Source organism: Neovison vison, chromosome 5, assembly GCF_020171115.1.
Source record: "Neovison vison isolate M4711 chromosome 5, ASM_NN_V1, whole genome shotgun sequence".
In the NCBI taxonomy this organism is placed as follows: domain Eukaryota; kingdom Metazoa; phylum Chordata; class Mammalia; order Carnivora; family Mustelidae; genus Neogale; species Neogale vison.
In genome coordinates this window covers 28,400,308-28,416,889 of record NC_058095.1, presented here as the reverse complement: position 1 = coordinate 28,416,889, position 16,582 = coordinate 28,400,308, and the positions used below count along the sequence as shown (strand labels likewise).

Genomic DNA, 16,582 nt, shown 5'->3' with positions numbered 1-16,582 from the left:
CTCCCAGCTCCACGGGGAGCCTGCTTCTCTCTCTGACCTTCTCCTCGTTCATGCTCGCTCTCACTGTCTCTCTCTCAAACAAATAAATAAAATCTTAAAAAAAAAAAAAAGGTTAAACATGAGTTACCCTATGACCCAGCAATTCCATTTCTGGGATATACAACCAAGAGAAATGAAAACAGATGTCCACACAAGATTTGCACACAAATGTTACAGCATCATTATTCACAATAACAAAAAGTAGAAAAAAAACCCAAATGTCTATTAACTGATAAATGGATAGACAAAATGTGGTATATCCATACATGGAATAGTATTCAGCCACAAAAAGGGATGAAGTACAGATAAACCTTACAAGGGTGAACCCTGAAAACTCACTGAGCCCTTTTGAGTTATCACTTGTCCTTTCACTCAGAGCTTAATAAAAACCATTGTCTCATTCAGTAACACACAGTAGTGACTATTTGGATCCTTTTTCAGTTCAAATTACATAATTCGTTTCTATTTTACGATTTGGCTTAAAAAATTCTCTTGGAGGGGCGCCTGGGTGGCTCAGGCGTTAAGCTTCTGACTTCAGCTCAGGTCATGATCCCAGGGTCCTGGGATCGAGCTCTGCACCAGGGCTCCCTGCTCAGCAGGAAGACTGATTCTTCCTCTCCACTCCCCCTGCTGTTCCCTCTCTGGCTGTGTCTCTCTCTCTCTCTCTGTCAAATAAATAAATAATCTTAAAAAAAAAAGAAAAATTCTCTTGAAGACATACTTAAGAATTTAAACAGATCAACATGAATCCCTTCTCCAGTTATAAATGAAGATACTACCTAAATATGTCTTATACATGATTTCACATGTAAACAATATACTAGTCATTTCAAAGCCCAAAAGCAGTCCTAATATTTTAATATAGCCCACCTACAAAGTACTGTGAGAGCCTTAGGGAGCAGCAGGAAACGGCTGAGTTTACAACTGAATTCTACCTCTCACTGAGTATGGTGATTAATCTCAGGACAGACCCCCCCCACCAAAAAATTTCCTGCAATAGTACCATGAAATGCTTGCCTTACGTCACACAAACACTGTTACTTGTGAGGAGCACTACCTCCTCCTTCAGTTCAAAAAAATTCCTGATGCTTCTTTTCTTTTTAAAAAGATTTTATTTATTTATTAGACAGACAGAGATCACAAGTAGGCAGAGAGGCAGGCAGATAGAGAAAGGGAAGAAGGTTCCCTGCCGAGCAGAGAGCCCCAAGTGGGGCTTGATCCCAGGACCCTGGGATCATGACCTGAGCCAAAGGCAGAGGCCTTAACCCACTGAGCCACCTAGGCACCCGATGCATCCTTTCTTTTTTTTTTTTTTTTTAAGATTTTTTTATTTGTTTATTTGACAGACAGAGATCACAAGTAGACAGAGAGGCAGGCAGAGCAAGAGAGAGAGAGAGAGAGAGAGAGAGAGAGAGAGAAGCAGGCTCCCCGCTGAGCAGAAAGCCCGATGCGGGACTCCATCCCAGGACCCTGAGATCATGACCTGAGCCGAAGGCAGCGGCTTAACCCACTGAGCCACCCAGGCGCCCCCGGATGCATCCTTTCTTAACCAAAGCCACCTAGATCCTAGATCACACCCATTTTTTTAAAAGACTTTATTTATTTGACAGAGAGAGATCACAGGCAGGCAGAAAGGCAGGCAGAGAGAGAGGGGAATCAGGCTCCCTGCTGTGCAGAGAGCCTGATACAGGGCTCAATCCAGGACCCTGAAATCATGACCTGAGCCAAAGACAGAGGCTTAACCCACTGAGCCACCCAGGCGCCCCCAGATCACACCCAATTCTGAGTAAACATTTCATACTAAATGTTATCATTTTTAAACAGTGATTATACTTTCATCACTGAAACAAAGCACTCTGATCAAGAGAATGAGCCCAAGCCTCACGTTAAGTTTACAAAGCATGCATATAAAACTGAGCTAAAGCTGAATGTTACTGGACCCTCCCTGCCGGAGTGGAACATTTAAAAACAGTAATACACACCCAGATTCCAACGCAATGTAGCAAATGCAAAAATAAATAGATAAAATACACATAAAACCAAATTAGGTTTGTTTATTGTTGAATTATTTTACTACGGAGGAGGCAGTGTGACAGGAGGAAGTCCAGATGCCGACCCCTCCAGTTCTTCAGTGCCAGGTTTCCAACTACCTCAAATGTCAGAAATAACAGATTCGTAAGATAACATTAAGTTAAATGTATTTTAATTCAGCACTAGCCTGTTACTTTTCTAATGAGGAGCTAAATGCAACAAAATCAGAAAAAAAAAATCACCTTTTGAAAAGTTCAAATAGCAAAGATGTTCTGCAACACAGTTTTCTACTCTATGTGTGAAACCTTTCTTGTTATGACTCACTGAAAATTAAATATGCAAAACTCCAAGCTGAGCTTAGTTTTCCCTGTGCACAGAGACCTTTTTACTCTCATTCTTCGAAAACCTCATTTTGGATCTCACTGCCAACACCGAAGAGAGGAAAGCCGGCCAACAATTCCAAATATAACATGCGGAGGCAAATGCTACAGAAATCTGTCTGACGGGAAGCAACCATGCTGAGGTCTGCTGAGGTAGATGCGTTTCTCAGACCATTTTGATCCCTCAGTCCGTTTGGAGCAAAATGCCACGCGAAAACAATCAGAGAAAAACATCCAGTTTTTTCAGCCTCATTACTGATGGCCTATGGTGCTTACTTTATCAGTGAGAACAATTCAATCCATTTCAAACAGAAAGATGGTCAGCAGCAAATACAGCTCCACCAGTTATTCCTTTTTTTTTTTTTAAACCAATTCTTAGGGACCATTCCATGGAGACCAGTATTTTCAGAAAGTTCAATTATGATAGGGGTCGGGTTCACCAGAAAACACTTAAAAAGATACCTCTTTCCAGTTCGTGGGGCAGGTTTAGTAACCCCCACTACCACTCTGAATAACTGATAAGCCAGTTAAACTCAGATAAAATGATCACACTGTTACTTAAAAACTAAACGATCACCTCCTTAAGTTTAATTCTTCAGCAAGGTCATGGTACTGAGCACAGGACAATTCATTCCCTCACCCAAAGGCTCATGACAGGGAACCCAGAAATAGGGCTCCCAGTCTAATTGGGAAGAGAGAACAGTTCCTCATACAGAGCACTGGCCCCCGAGAAAAGACAAGACAATTAACAGTTTATCTTACCAGTCATTTCCTACAGTAGTTTATCTTAGAAAAATCCCCTGTGGTTATGACTATGTCACTAAGCCCAGGAGGTAAAGTTTGCCTAAGTCACTTTTGGAACATTTTATTAGATCTTGTTCACTGTGAGGCAAGCTGGCAAGACGCACTGGAGACAGAAAAAGGATTGTCTCAGAGAATTTTGAATGAAGACCCGCAATAGCACTACAATTATGATCAACTAGGTTTGCAAAACCTCCATCTTCACTCTTGTACATTCTGTATGTAAGGAAAATGATCATTTTTGTGCTTGTCTAAATACAGCTGACCCTTGGAAAACATGCATTTGAACTGCAGGTTCTCTTCTATGGAGACAAATTTTTAAGAGTATGGTACCGTACGTGCATTTTCTCTTTATAATTTCCATAACATTTTCTTTTCTCTAGCTTACTGTGTTGTAAGAATACAGTGTACAATACATACAACATGCAGAATATGTGTTAACTGACTGCTGATGGTACCGGTAAGGCTTCTGGTCAACAGCCCTATACGGAGTTAAGTGTTTGAAAAATCAAAACTTAAGTAGATTTTTGGCTGCCTGGGGGTCAGTGTCCCTAAGCCCCCAGCATTGTTCAACGGTCAACTGTAAGCCAGTCATAGCCAGACGAAAAGGAAAACAAGAGAAAATATAGCCACACCTAACTGCACTCCTACAGGGCACAAGTAATCAGTAATGGCATGAATTAAAGCCGGCACACTCAGGAATAAAAACGGTCTGAGAATGTCAAAGGCAGGACCTGATTACTCTCGTAGAGATGGTTTTTTTTTTTTTTTTAAAGATTTTATTTATTTATTTGACAGAGAGAAATCACAAGTAGATGGAGAGGCAGGCAGAGAGAGAGAGAGAGGGAAGCAGGCTCCCTGCCGAGCAGAGAGCCCGATGTGGGACTTGATCCCAGGACCCTGAGATCATGACCTGAGCCGAAAGCAGCGGCTTAACCCACTGAGCCACCCAGGCGCCCTCTCGTAGAGATGGTTAATGAAATAGTTCACTTCTTTCACTTGAAAGAAGACTTCTTGTCTTTGTATCAATATCTAGAATGTTTTGTAATTTATATAACAACTCTGCTAAGTCGATGGTACCTTCAGTACTGGCATCTTCAAAGAGGGAACTGGAGATGTAAAATAAACCCTGCCTCACTTACTAGGATTCTCGAATCTCTGATTACCAGTTCCCATTCATGGTCTTAAAAAAAAAAAAAAAAGTATTCAATGAAATGCACAGTCTGGGCAAGTCTGAGTCTCACCAACAGCTACAAGCACCTCCCTCTTTCCTAGCAGAAGCAGAAACTGTTAATTGTTACAACTTGACAAGACTCACACTCATCTAATTAGAAGACCCAGAGGTTAGGTTTTAGCATTTGAAGCCCAAACTCAGGCAAAACAGCACACTTTTTCCATACCTGAAGTTTCTAATAAACAATCTCAGCTTTGGGGCGCCTCGGTGGCTCAGGTCATGATCCCGGGGTCCTGGGATTGAGACCCACATTGGGCTCTCTGCTTGGCAGGGAGCCTGTTTCCCTTCCCCTCTCTCTCGCCTGCCTCTCTGCCTACTTGTGATCTCGGTCTGTCAAATAAATAAATAAAATCTTAAAAAAAAAATCTCAGCTTTACTAAACACAGGAGGCTAAAGATAAAGAGCTTATAAAATTCTCAATATGGAGATCACCCTTCTCCTTTAGCTAACCCTAGCTTCATCCTAGAGGTGAAACACCCACACTTTACATGAAGAAGCCTACAATTGAGTACGAGCATATGCATCAAACAAGCACAATAAAAAATGTAAGCAACAGGGAAAAAACTGATAAACAACATACATATGCAAGTACAAATCTCTTCTTTGCTCAAGAACATGGGGAAACTTGACCAGAGGTATTTTCTCCAGGTGGATTACACCTTACAGGAAGCAAAGCTAAAAACCACAGACCCTTCCTGCTGGTATTAGTCACCTGGTAATAAAAATTTAAAACCAGCAACAAAGCTTCCTCCAGGATAACCATTTTTGTCCCTGCAACATTACAAGCCCAGATGGGGTGCCCTCCTGGGCAAAAGTATCTGGGGAATAGCAATGGGAGCTTCCTACATAACTTCTGACCACAGACTTAATTTGCCCAGTATCAGTCATCTGTCTAATAAGCGTTCCAAAACCTGCAATTAGTACAAATACACAGTAGGCACTAGTCCACAAACCAAGAGACGGAATGTGAAATGGAACAGTGTAGAGAGCTTAAGAAAAACCTCACTTTTTCTTTTTAAACAGAAGACTTAAAAAAAAAAAAAAAAAAAAACAAAGGCAACATCAAAAACGGGTGGGAACAAACAGAAACCCCTCTCTTTCGCGCTCTCACAAACGCCTGCATCAGTCAACTGTTGCTGAACAACAGAACAAGACCCATCACAACACGACGCAATCTGAGTTCCCTAAGCAGATGTGGGATTTCTGAGAAGATGGTTTCTCCAGGCAGAAGCTGGAGTTTAAACTCTTCCTGGCCGGATTGTTCTGGGCCGAGCTGCTGAGGAGGATCACGCAGCAGGCGATCAACCCAGGTCCCTCCCTCCCTCCCTCTCTCTCCCGTCTCTCCCCTCCTCTCGCGTTCAGTTAAGGGGGGGGGGGGTGCGGCGGAGGGAAGCGCACAGCTTTCCACCTCTCTGCTCCTTAAAAATGCCCTCGCGGAGCTAACCGCACACAATCCCACCCCAGCAGCAAAGAATTTTGCCGCGAAGGGCTCGCCGATCCGGAGCGGAGAAGTGAAATCGGCGCCCAAGGGCAATTTTAATTGTCTAACCCGGCCCGATTTCCTAAGAGGCGGCAGCGCGGGGAGGGGAGGGAGAGAGTGAGGCAGCTCCGAGAGGCAACAGGGGGCAAGCGGAGCCAGAGAAAGGGGACCAAAGCGGCGAGATCCTAGCCCGGGTCCCCGATGAGCTTCTGCAGAAAGGACTCCAGGCCTCTACCCCCACCGTTCCCCGGGAGACGTTTGCAAATCATATATGCAGCCAAAATGGCGCTGAGAATAAAAATATAATTTAAAGGCAGGTCGCCATATTGTAAACAGAGAAGCGGAGAAGAGGCGGACTCGAGAGACACCCTCCATGATTTCTTCCACAGCCGCAAGCGCCCGGGTGTCCGGCCCCCCGGGTCTGGACACGGCCAACTCCGGCGGCCGAGGGCCCCGCGCACCCGCCCGCAAGAGAGCCCAGCCCGGCAGGAGCCCGAGGGCGGCGGGCGCGCGGGCAGGCGAGCGGCACAGGGCCCGGAGCTCCTCCCCTTCCTCCCCCGCCACCGCCGGCCGTGCCCTGCCGGCTCTGTCCCGGCTACCCAGAGCCTTCCAATCCCAGATGGGGCTCTCCTCACTCGTCCCAACCCCCACCTCGGGGTCCGGACCCACTGCTGCTCCTCCCCCCACTCCCAAACGGCCAGATCCCGGCAGACACCTGGGGGCGGGGAGGCGCTCGCCCCAGCCGCTGCAGAAAGTCAGCTAGCGGCTGCAAGCGCCCGTTATTTCGGCAGCCAGGGGTAGGCCGGGTGAAGGAATGTGCCGAGAAGGGTCCGCCAAGGAGCTCCAAAGGGGTCCCCAGACCTTACCAGCACTGGAGGTGGAAGGCGGCCGGGCAGTGGTCACAGCACAGAAGATCCCCACCTTCTTTGCAGCTATCGCAGCTGTCGTGGTTGGTGGCCCTGCCGCTTCTCCGGGGCTCTTTTTCAGGTTTCCGACTCCGCTTTTCTGCCTCGTCCGTCTTGGGGGGAGCCAGCAGAGCTTGGATTTGCTGCACACACATACAAACGGCGTGTGTGCACACTCGGAGCTCCCGGGCGGTCCGTCGCCCCCCCGGCAAGGCTTCTCCGTCACCCACCCTTCTCCCCCCTTTTGTCCTTCTTCCTCCCATCCAAGCTGCTCCCAGAACCTCTCAGCCCCCGGAACCGGGGAGAGCCCACCCTAACAGCTTTCCTGCAGCACAACGAGAACAGCTTCTTCCAAATGGGGAGGATCAGGGTAGGGGGATGGGGAGAGGGTGCGCGGTTCCCTTCTCGCCACTTCCTTGTATGGACAGTGGGGGACTCCAAAGCCAGGCTCTGAAGAGGCCTGAAACCCGGTACCCGGACGTGCTGGGGGAAGCACAAAGGGGCCGACAAGAAGGGGGTGGGGAGGCCCGCCGGTGCAACGACATGGAGTGGGTTGGTGCCTCGGGAGAGCGAATCCAGGGCGGCGGGTAGGTGAAACTGCTGCAAACGTCCTCGGAGGCTGAGCTCAGCCCCTCGAATTGCAAAGAAGGGAGGGAGAGTCTGGGTGAGGAAGAAACCCCCCTTCCTCTGGCCCTTTTGCGCTGTGAGCTCAGGACCGGCTTTGTGGGGCGGAGGGCGGAGGTTCCCTCCCGGCGCTGGGGGAAGGGGATGAGGAGGGCCACTCTTACCTCCATCAGCCCCCCCGACGTGTCCAAGTCGTACACGATCGTCTTGGTCTCCATTTTCTCCCACATTCATCCACCTCCCGGGCTGGGCGCTCTCTGCTCCGGCCCCCCCAACCCCGGGGGGAGGGGGGAAGCGGGGGGAGGGGGCGCTCCTGACCCCGGCCCCCCTTCTTTTTTCCCAACACGGGTCCCGACTTCCTCGCCCTGGCTCCCCCCCACCCCCCGGCCCCCAGTCCCCGGGACGGCAGCGTCCTCCCCACGGGCCGTGAGGGGGGAGCGGCCCCTCAGCCTCGGCCCGGCGGCTGGCTGCACGGTGGGTCCCGGCTCCCGGGGTCAGGCCTCGGCGGGGCCTAGTCCCACAGGCTAAAGCCGGCGCTGGCGACCGCTGGTCCGGCCGGGAAGGCTGGCGGGCGCTGCCATCCCGGGGTTGGGGGGATCGGAGGGGGGGTGAGAGGTTAGGTGAGGTTGTGGTACGTGAGGTGACTGCGGGGAGGGTGATGGGGGGTGGTCCCCGGGCTCCGCCTCTCGCCGCCGCCGCCGTCTGCGTCCCGGCTGCCGCGCACTTGGCGCAAACTTACCGCGAGCGCCCGCAAAGCCACCCGCGCAGGCGCCCCGGGATCGCCGCTCGCCGCGCGCAACCGCAGTGACAGCCGGCGGCCGGACTCCCGCGCAGCCGCAGTGAGCGGGTACCCCCCGGCGCGCAGCCGCGCTGGCATTCGTCTGGAGGGCCGAAGCCCCGCCTTCCTGCCTTGCGCCAGCGTACTAAGATAAGAGGGCGGGATCTGAGGTCTCGCGCAGGCGCCTCGGAGAGTTTCTGAGGGTCATAGCGCAGCCGCAGGAACATGGGGGCTCTTCATCCATTGGTGTTTGTGTATAGACCAAGACTACTGTGTTCCTGCGCAGGCGTGTTGAGAATGCTCCCCTCCCGCCCCACAACACAGCCGCTTTCCGCGCAAGCGTATTGTCATCTGCAGGCCCTAACAAGAATGCTTCTACTTTCGCCATTTTGGTAATGGGATCTAGGCTACCATGTCCTTGGAGTCCTCAGGCAAGAACAAGAAGGAGCAAGGTGTGGTGTTGGCTGAAGCCGGTAGGCTGTCGGTGACAGCAGTATTCCTAGGGATATTGTACTGGATCGTTTAGTTCCCAGCATCAGGTGTGGCAGAACTAGGCGCCATATTGGTAAAGAGAAAAGAAAAGCCACCGCGACGGAAAACTATTCTTTTGGTGACGGGTTGGATGGCTGCTGTACACACTACCCTCCCGCTCCTGACAGTTAATTTTAGCCTCAGCATCCCTGCCTTGCGTAATGAAGACACCGTGGAGAGTTTAGCAGGCCCATTACTACCCTCTCTTGATCACTGTCCCTGAGAACTGTTCCAGGGGAAGCGCACAGCGAAGTTAGTAACGCTGACAACGCCCAGCTACCTGTCTATAGCGGACTTCAACTCCCAGTTTGCAATGCGCAAGACGTCCAAAGGCCGAACGGGAGCGCACTGCACCCTGGGAGCAAGAATCGCGAGGGATGTGGTGGGTTGTGGGAGCCGTAGTTCCGTGTGCGTGCCGTGCATGCACTGTATGGTGGGATGGACTCGGGGAGGAGAAATTTGCCTGCCAGGAAGGGATGCTTTTGAGAGCTGCTGTGCCGTATGCTGGGATTTGTAGTCTGAAGGCCTCACCTTGAATTCTGGCTTCCTCCACGGCACGCACCCCTGCCCTTTTTATCGCTTTCACAGATGGCCAGTTATCTTGCCTGACTGTAGGCGAAGAAGTGGAGAAGGGGATAACATCACTGTGCTTGCCACTAGGCGTTTAGTTGGCATTGTTGCCAGGTAGTTGTGTCCTGCTCACCTGTGATCGTTAGGATGTACTTAATATTTGCAGAAGAATAAAACCAGAAAGGGGTTAAATACTATCTTTGTTAATCTCATTTCCAGATGCATAGAGAGGAGCGGTGATTTGCCTAGTTCTCATAGTGAATTTATGGCAGACCTATGAATGAAACAGATTTGATTCCCAGGCCAGGACACTTTCCACTACACCAGGTTAACTGTCTGTGAAGAGTTGTTGCTGCTGCTTCTTTTGGGATAGTAAGGAGGATGAGTTAGATACGGTGGGGATGTCAGCGTGTGGTCTTGGGTTTCTGTTTTTCTGACTTTTCTGATGATCCTCTTGGTGCTTAGGAAGAATGATAAGGTCATGGGTGTGTGTCGTGTGTGTGTGTGTGAGAGAGAGAGAGAGAGAGAGATTAGCTGCTCTCTGCCCTCTACCAGCCTCAGCACACAAGAAATCCTTGTGGTTATAGATCAGAGAGGTGGACTTCAGAGAGAGTAGGGCTGAGCTAGTTATATGAAAGTGGCCAGACCTCTTCTAGTCTGAGGTTTTGTTTCATGCCATGGTCCTCAGAAGTTGGGAGCACATGTGCGCTCTCTCCTTGGCTTCTTACTGCTCAGGACCCAGCTGTGCTGCTGTGTCCGCCTGAAAACATTATGGGGCAGATAAATAGTCCATTGGCCTATGCCCAATGAGAAAGGCTTTGCTTTGATCAACATCATCATTTGCAGTGGAGAACAGGAACAGCTGTTGGGCTAACCAGGGAAATAATACTTGGCTCTGTTGACAAGTGCCAGGAGAACTAATCACTCTATACACCTTCCTCTTAGAACTTGGAGGGGGAGGTCAGCCCAGTGGTTGGAAGTTGGTGCCACCTTGGAGAGCTCCAGTCCTGGTTATTCAAGGGGGGGTTGAGGCGAGCTAGCAGGTGGGATACAGATGTCTTCTGAAGTGACCTCTTGTGGCTAGTCTAGGGACTGCACTCTGCATGGACGAGTTTCTCAGGCCTGCAAGGTGGCCTGTGGTAGAGCCAGAAGGTGGCCAGCCATGAGTGACGGGGACCTCTCTGCTGGAAGACTGTGGAAGTAGAACATGCTGGTGGCTGTCATTATTTCCTTCAGGGATTTTGTTTTCTGGCCTCGGAGTGTCCATAACTCCAATGCCTGTCTCTTGCTCTTACTCTGGAGAGCAGCCAGGCATAGTGCACCTCTAAGCGCAGATGTGCGTGCTGGGGACCAAAACTGAGCTAACACTTTCAACTCAGGAGGTGCCTGGGAGACATAGGGAAGGGGCATTGGGGCTGCAAGTGACCAAACATGGCAAACTTAAGCAGGTCCTTTCCAGCCAACTTCTTTCTGGAGCCCATGGAGAGGGCTTTTGCTAAAATAGGAGCCAGGTCCCTACCCTAAGCTGTGTTGCCCCTCCTCCTGATAGTCTGGATATTCCCAGAGGCCAGGACGTTTAGGGGTTCAGACTCTGATTTTTATTCCAATTTCCTAACCCTTGCTAGCTGGGGACGAAGGGGAAGGAGAGAGGTGTTAGGCTTCCTGGGCCTTGTCAACAATACAGTGGTATTGAGGAGGGGGGTTTGGGAGTGTGTTGGCCTGTAGTACTGGACCTAGCAAAGAGAAAGAAAGGAAGCATTGGGGTAGATGAGCAGTTGGGTTCCTGGGCTTCCATACCCCTGTGGGCCAGCCACTGGGGTCTCTTACTTCACCTGCCGTCTGTTGCATTGACCTTGTTGGGACAGTGGTCCCTGAAGTATCTGCATGTAACTTGTTTTGGATGAAATGTGGGAGTGATCAGTTGGTGGGTCCATCATGCCTTCTGAAGTCCACATGGCACTTATTTCCCACCTCCCTTCCCTCCAAGAAAGCACCATCTACCTGGCCATTACTTTTTTTTTTTTTTTTCCAAAACACTGTTTTAATAAGGAAACAACAGAAATAGAAGATTGTTCTCTGGCTGGAGCTCAGACCCCATATAATACATTACATGTACACAGTGGCCTGTAGCCAACTCCTGGCTCTCTCTGGGTCTCTAATCCCCTGTTCCATGCCAAATTCCTGGGCCCTTGGACCTCAGCTCCTCTCCAGAATATGCCTGCCCGCTCCCCTTATCCTAAAACCAGTGACCAGGAAGGGAGACTGGTGAGTGGCTGGGGTTGGGGGAGGGACTAATGGGAAAGAAAATGTTTGTAAAGCCAGATTGACATCAGGGGAAGGTCTCCCTCTCACTGGCATGTGGGGCTGCCTGGGCAGCAGTGGGGTGTCCTGCTTTGGTGTGGAGCATGAGTACCTAGGGAAGCCCAACCTGAGCTTGGGATGGGGTCCCTAAACCCCTTAGGGTCCCTTAGAATTATTGCCTCCAGGAAGCAGAACTGTCCATTCCTAGGGCCTTAGAGAAGGACTAGAGACCTCCCCGAGAGGCTGATGTCAGCGTGCCAGGACTCCCCAGAGGTCACAGTTGACAGCAGCTTTGGCCACTGGTGATGGCCCCATGAGGAGCACCCTGGAGCAGTTTCCACCACCATTGAGTTCACCCTGCTGCAGGGTGCCACATGCCAGGCTGGATGGTGGTCAGCCTGGAGAGAGGTGCTCTTCCTCTGCTTGTGAATTCCAGGCTAGAGGTCCAGGCCATGAAGAAGGGTCAGGAGAATGCTGGTTCTTGATGCGTGTACTCCAGCTCTGCTATGCCCAGAGGAAGATGCTGCTTGACTTGAACCCAAGCAAAGGCCCTGTGTGGGCAGTGGTACCAAGAAAATAGGCCCTGGTGGGCATTGCAGGTGGGGAAGGGCACAGCTTCTTGAGGGACTGGTGAAATCTCTTCCCAGATGGTATGTACAGGAAGTGTAGGGACAGCAGGAAGCTGGAAACTCTGCTGCTGGGCTGTGATGCTGGGCTGAGCTGGCCTCTCCAAGCTGTCCCCACCTAGATGGAGACTTCATATTCTTTCGTCTCCTGCAAAGTAAAGAGACTGCTGGGAGTTGGAAACTTGTATAAGGTTTGCCAGCCCATAATCCGCTTCCCAAGGAAAAGGGGAAGAGTGAGAGGGCTTGGAGGGACTCTCAGGGGTACCCACCCAAGAGAGCATAGAATTAGGGCCTGGATAGGGTGCAAAGAATGGCATGGGTACTTACTCCAATCTCGTAAGTTGGATTGTCAAATGCTGACTCCACAGTAATGCGGTCGTAGGGACGGGGTCGTGTCCGGGGCAGCCGCAGGGGGCTTTTCCCTTGGAGCCTGTGGGATGAAGATGCCTGTGAGTCAAAAATGCTGGGCAGAAGTGAGTTGGGTATGTAGGGCAGGAAGGGAAACCAGACTCACCTAGAGAAGTAGAGGTACACACCTCCCACCAAGAGCGCCATCACCAACAGGGGCAAGAAAATGGCAGCTGCAATGTGGGCGGCATCCAGGGAGCTGGAGGGAGCAGGTGCCTTGGCAACTGAAAACACAGTGGGTGGGATTGGGGCAGAAGTTCCTGTGACCAGAGCCCATATCTGTCCTCACCTCTGGCCAGGAGAATCCAGGGACCAGCTCCCTGTAGCTAGCTGGGGGCAGCGAAGGGAAATTTTGCTTTGCTGGTCCCAGACCTTTCTCTTTCTCTGCCCTCCCTTCTGGGGGAACCCATGGCCTGGGAGCTGTGAGAGCCAGGGGCAGAGAGACTATTTCCCTGACCCTCAGGGGGGGCTCACCATCCAGGCTGCGGCCGCTGTAGAACCCATCCAGAGAGGCTGGAACAAGAGGGGAGGGCCAAGGGCAAAGGTAAGACCAATGGGCCAAACCACTAAGGTAGGGAGTAGACTGATCATGGCAAGGATTTGTCCAAGGAGAGCCCACACTAGCATTTGTCTTGTCACCAGGTCAGAAGGATCTGGCAGAGACCGGAGAGACTAAGGGTAACATGAAGGGGGCTGTGGACAGGTCGTTCAACACTTGGCATCTTTGCTAAATTCTCTGCTAGAACAGCTCTGTGGGACGGGCAGGAGTTTTGGCTTTTTTTTTTTTTTTTATAAGATTTTTAAAATTTATTTGAGAGAGAGAGCATGAGCAGGAGGAGCAGAGGGAAAGGGAGAGGGAATTGTAAGCAGACCTCACGCTGAGCTCAGAGCCCGACACAGGGCATCATCCCACAGCCCTAAGATCACAACCCATGTGAAAACCAAGTCAGACACTCAACCTACTGTGCCACCCAGGTGCCCCGGGGCAGACAGGAGTTCTGAGGGTGGCAGAACACTCACCAGCCCTACAGATGGGTGGGGGGTCACTCCAATGGGAAGGGTGCCCGGGCACACACTTGATGCTGGCCTGGCCCTTCAACACGTAGCCAGGGGCACATGAGAAGTGGACAGTAGCCCCTGCTGGGTGAAGCCGCTTCTCAGGACTGTGGGCACCGTTCTCAGGGGCGCTGAGGCCGTGGCATGGCTTGAGCTGTTCCACTGCAAAGCAGGCAGAGCCCAGTGAGGGTGCCAGGTCCCGAACCCCCAGAGGTGGCATCCTTTGATCTTTTGTCTCCTACGAAATGATTCCCCTCTTCCCCATTCAACACTTACGGAGACACTTGGGGGCCCGGTCGCTCCACTTGGGGCTGCTGGCCTGACGGTCGTGGCACGTGAGGATGGGACTACCGGTCAGTACAAAACCCTGGTCACAGATATACTGCACGGTGGCCCCCACAGGAAATTTGGGGCTAGATACGAGGCGTCGGCTGTGCTCCACATCCCCAGGATCATGGCAGGAAGTCACTATAGGGAGAGGGTCATGGGGGAAAGTAGCCCAGGTAGAACTCAGCAAAGGCCAGTCCACCCTGGCTTTGCTCCAGGCCAGCCCATTATCTTCTTGTCACATGGCGCTGCTGCCTATTTCTCTGTCCCTGCCATTTGGCTGGGGTGCCTCCCTCCTTTGTCCCCTTCCTACCCACTAGAGTCAATAAACACCGGCTATCTACCAGGAAGGAAATATTTGAAAGGCTTGGCAGTAACCCTTTGAAAAGGTATGATCCCATTTCACAGGGTAGGCAACAGAGGCTACAAGAGGTGGAGGAAATTCAAGGGCACTAGCTGGTAACAGCCGAAGTCAGGTTCAGGATCAAGGAGAGAGGCTAGTGTCTTGCACTGAGGAGGGGACTGTTGGGAACAGGTACTCACCTCTCTGACAGGAAGGCAGGTCCTCGCTCCAGGTTAGGTCCCACTGGCACATAAGGACACTAGATCCTACCACCTGGTAGCCAGGGTAGCACTGGTAAGTGACGACCGTGCCATGTACCAGCTCAGGCTGAGACGGGCTCTTCCAGCCATTGGGGATCTCTGGCAGCTCTGGACATGTGTCATTGCGGGGCACCTCTGGGGGACACAGAGGAAGCAAGATATAGGCCCTCAGCGAGCACTGAAATAACTGTGATTACTTTCCTAACTGCGAGGGCACCCAACTTCCTGCCGGTTCGGCCTGGGCCTCGCCTGGCCTGGACAGGCATAGCAACGCATTCCTTCCTGCCCAGGGGCCCCTCCTGGCCTGTCCCCGACATCATTTGGTTTCTGAGCTTCCTGGGTTATCATTTTGGCTTTGGCTTTACTTTAAAAAGCACATTGGCTGGTTCCCCGGTCCTGAGATGGGGACTGGGGAGGGTGGGGAAATTGTCACTTCTGTTCAAGATGGTCAGAAGGTAGAAACAAACCCCTTTCCTTAGTTTGTCACATTTGTGACAAAGGTCTTCCTGCTGTCTACCCAAATCTCTGCAGTGGAAGGCTCCCTATCACAGGGCCCCGAGGGACGATGGAGAATTAGACTAGCTTCCTTCAGGGGCTGGGATGCCTGGAGCTTTTCCAAGCTTTCCTTTGTCGGATAAGAGAACCAAGGCTCATTGCCTTGGTCTCTCCAACTTGCGGTTTAGGATCCATATTCGGGCCTCCCCTCTCCCCTGACTCCCCCAATGACAACAAGCTCACCAAAGAAGTGGATGACAAAGCCCTGTTGGTAGCCCAGCACCGAGGCCCCGGGGTCTGACTGGAACTGTATGGTGACGTCGGCCATGGAGGTAAAGAGCTTGAAGTGGCCACGGGGCCCTGAGTACTGGCCCAGGACCCGGGCCGTCAGGTCATCCCCATCATAGAAGGTAAGCACGTCACCAGGGCCTATGCGCAGCCTGTGGAGGAGGACTGTCAGGGAGGGTCGGCCTGGGGACTCCAGGTTGGGCTGGGGCCACAGATAGCCCCAGAGACCAGGAGCTGGCTCGCCCTCACCCAGCGGGCACTCACACTCGGACATCCAGCAGGACGCGCTTGTCCTCCTCCACGTGCACACCCCAGATGCAGTCTTGCCCGCGGCTATAAGGCTCCGGCCAGTTGGGGGAGAGCACCACACCAGCTGAGTCTGTGATCTCCCCACTGCACACAGCTGGAAGGCAGGGGAGGCCCCAGAGGTGTGTCCCCTCTGCATTCCACCCCCTCCCCGCCCCCTGTGCTATGTTCTCGGGCTGCCACCTGCCCACAAGAGTGCTGACCCATGGCCAGGGGCCCCCACCTCCTCCTTGCATCGGGGGTGAGCTTGAATCTCACAAGTCACAGGGCCCCTATGGCCCCGGGCTCTGCCGTTGGCTCTGGTCCCCCACCTTGCTTCCTGCCCCCAGGGCAGGCCCATCCACAGGTACCTACTGACCTCGACAGGCTGGCTCTGTCTCGTTCCACTGCGGGTCATGGGGGTCAATGCACTCGATGATGATAGAGCCCTGCTCCAGAGTGTAGCCAGGGTCACAGCTGAACTCCACGGTGGTGCCCACAGGGTAAGAGGGGGCGCTGCTGCTGAAGTTGCCGTATTTGACAAAGGGTTCATAGCAGTGGCCCTGCTGGAAGGCTGCAAACCACGGACCGGCACAGCTTAGCCTCAGCCAGGCCAAATGGGAGGTGGGGGGAGCAGGTGTCCTTCTGCCTCCCGCCCCAAGGTTTTTATCTTCCCGACCACAGTCCTAGGCTTGCAGCAGAGGAAGGATGCCCAGAGCACCATACCCTATCACGTGCGGGAGACAGGCTTGATCACCGTTGTATTCCTAGCACCTAGTTTTGTGCTCCATACACACGAGGCACTCAATAAATGGTTTTT

The 16,582-nt window shown here is 52.0% G+C and overlaps 2 protein-coding genes across 6 annotated transcripts in view; both read right to left on the bottom strand.

Moving 5' to 3' along the window:
- The window catches only part of PHF12 (PHD finger protein 12), a 43,377-nt gene extending 35,277 nt beyond the window's left edge, over nt 1–8,100 (bottom strand). For both annotated transcript variants that reach the window (XM_044248270.1, XM_044248271.1), the window contains exons 1-2: nt 7,659–8,100; nt 6,832–7,013 (exon numbers count right to left, since the gene is read on the bottom strand). In XM_044248270.1, coding sequence (XP_044104205.1) covers nt 6,832–7,013; nt 7,659–7,724 — 248 coding nt within the window. In that variant the 5' untranslated portion in view covers nt 7,725–8,100. The remainder of the gene's footprint in view (nt 1–6,831; nt 7,014–7,658) is intronic.
- A 3,285-nt stretch (nt 8,101–11,385) lies between these two features.
- SEZ6 (seizure related 6 homolog) overlaps nt 11,386–16,582 on the bottom strand; it is a 44,702-nt gene continuing 39,505 nt past the window's right edge. The window contains exons 8-17 of one of the 4 annotated variants that reach the window (XM_044248272.1): nt 16,142–16,336; nt 15,742–15,880; nt 15,433–15,629; nt 14,635–14,829; nt 14,041–14,232; nt 13,729–13,926; nt 13,183–13,221; nt 12,815–12,932; nt 12,628–12,730; nt 11,386–12,464 (exon numbers count right to left, since the gene is read on the bottom strand). In XM_044248272.1, coding sequence (XP_044104207.1) covers nt 12,432–12,464; nt 12,628–12,730; nt 12,815–12,932; nt 13,183–13,221; nt 13,729–13,926; nt 14,041–14,232; nt 14,635–14,829; nt 15,433–15,629; nt 15,742–15,880; nt 16,142–16,336 — 1,409 coding nt within the window. In that variant the 3' untranslated portion in view covers nt 11,386–12,431. The remainder of the gene's footprint in view (nt 12,465–12,627; nt 12,731–12,814; nt 12,933–13,182; nt 13,222–13,728; nt 13,927–14,040; nt 14,233–14,634; nt 14,830–15,432; nt 15,630–15,741; nt 15,881–16,141; nt 16,337–16,582) is intronic. The other 3 variants (XM_044248273.1, XM_044248274.1, XM_044248276.1) reach the window with 3 other exon arrangements.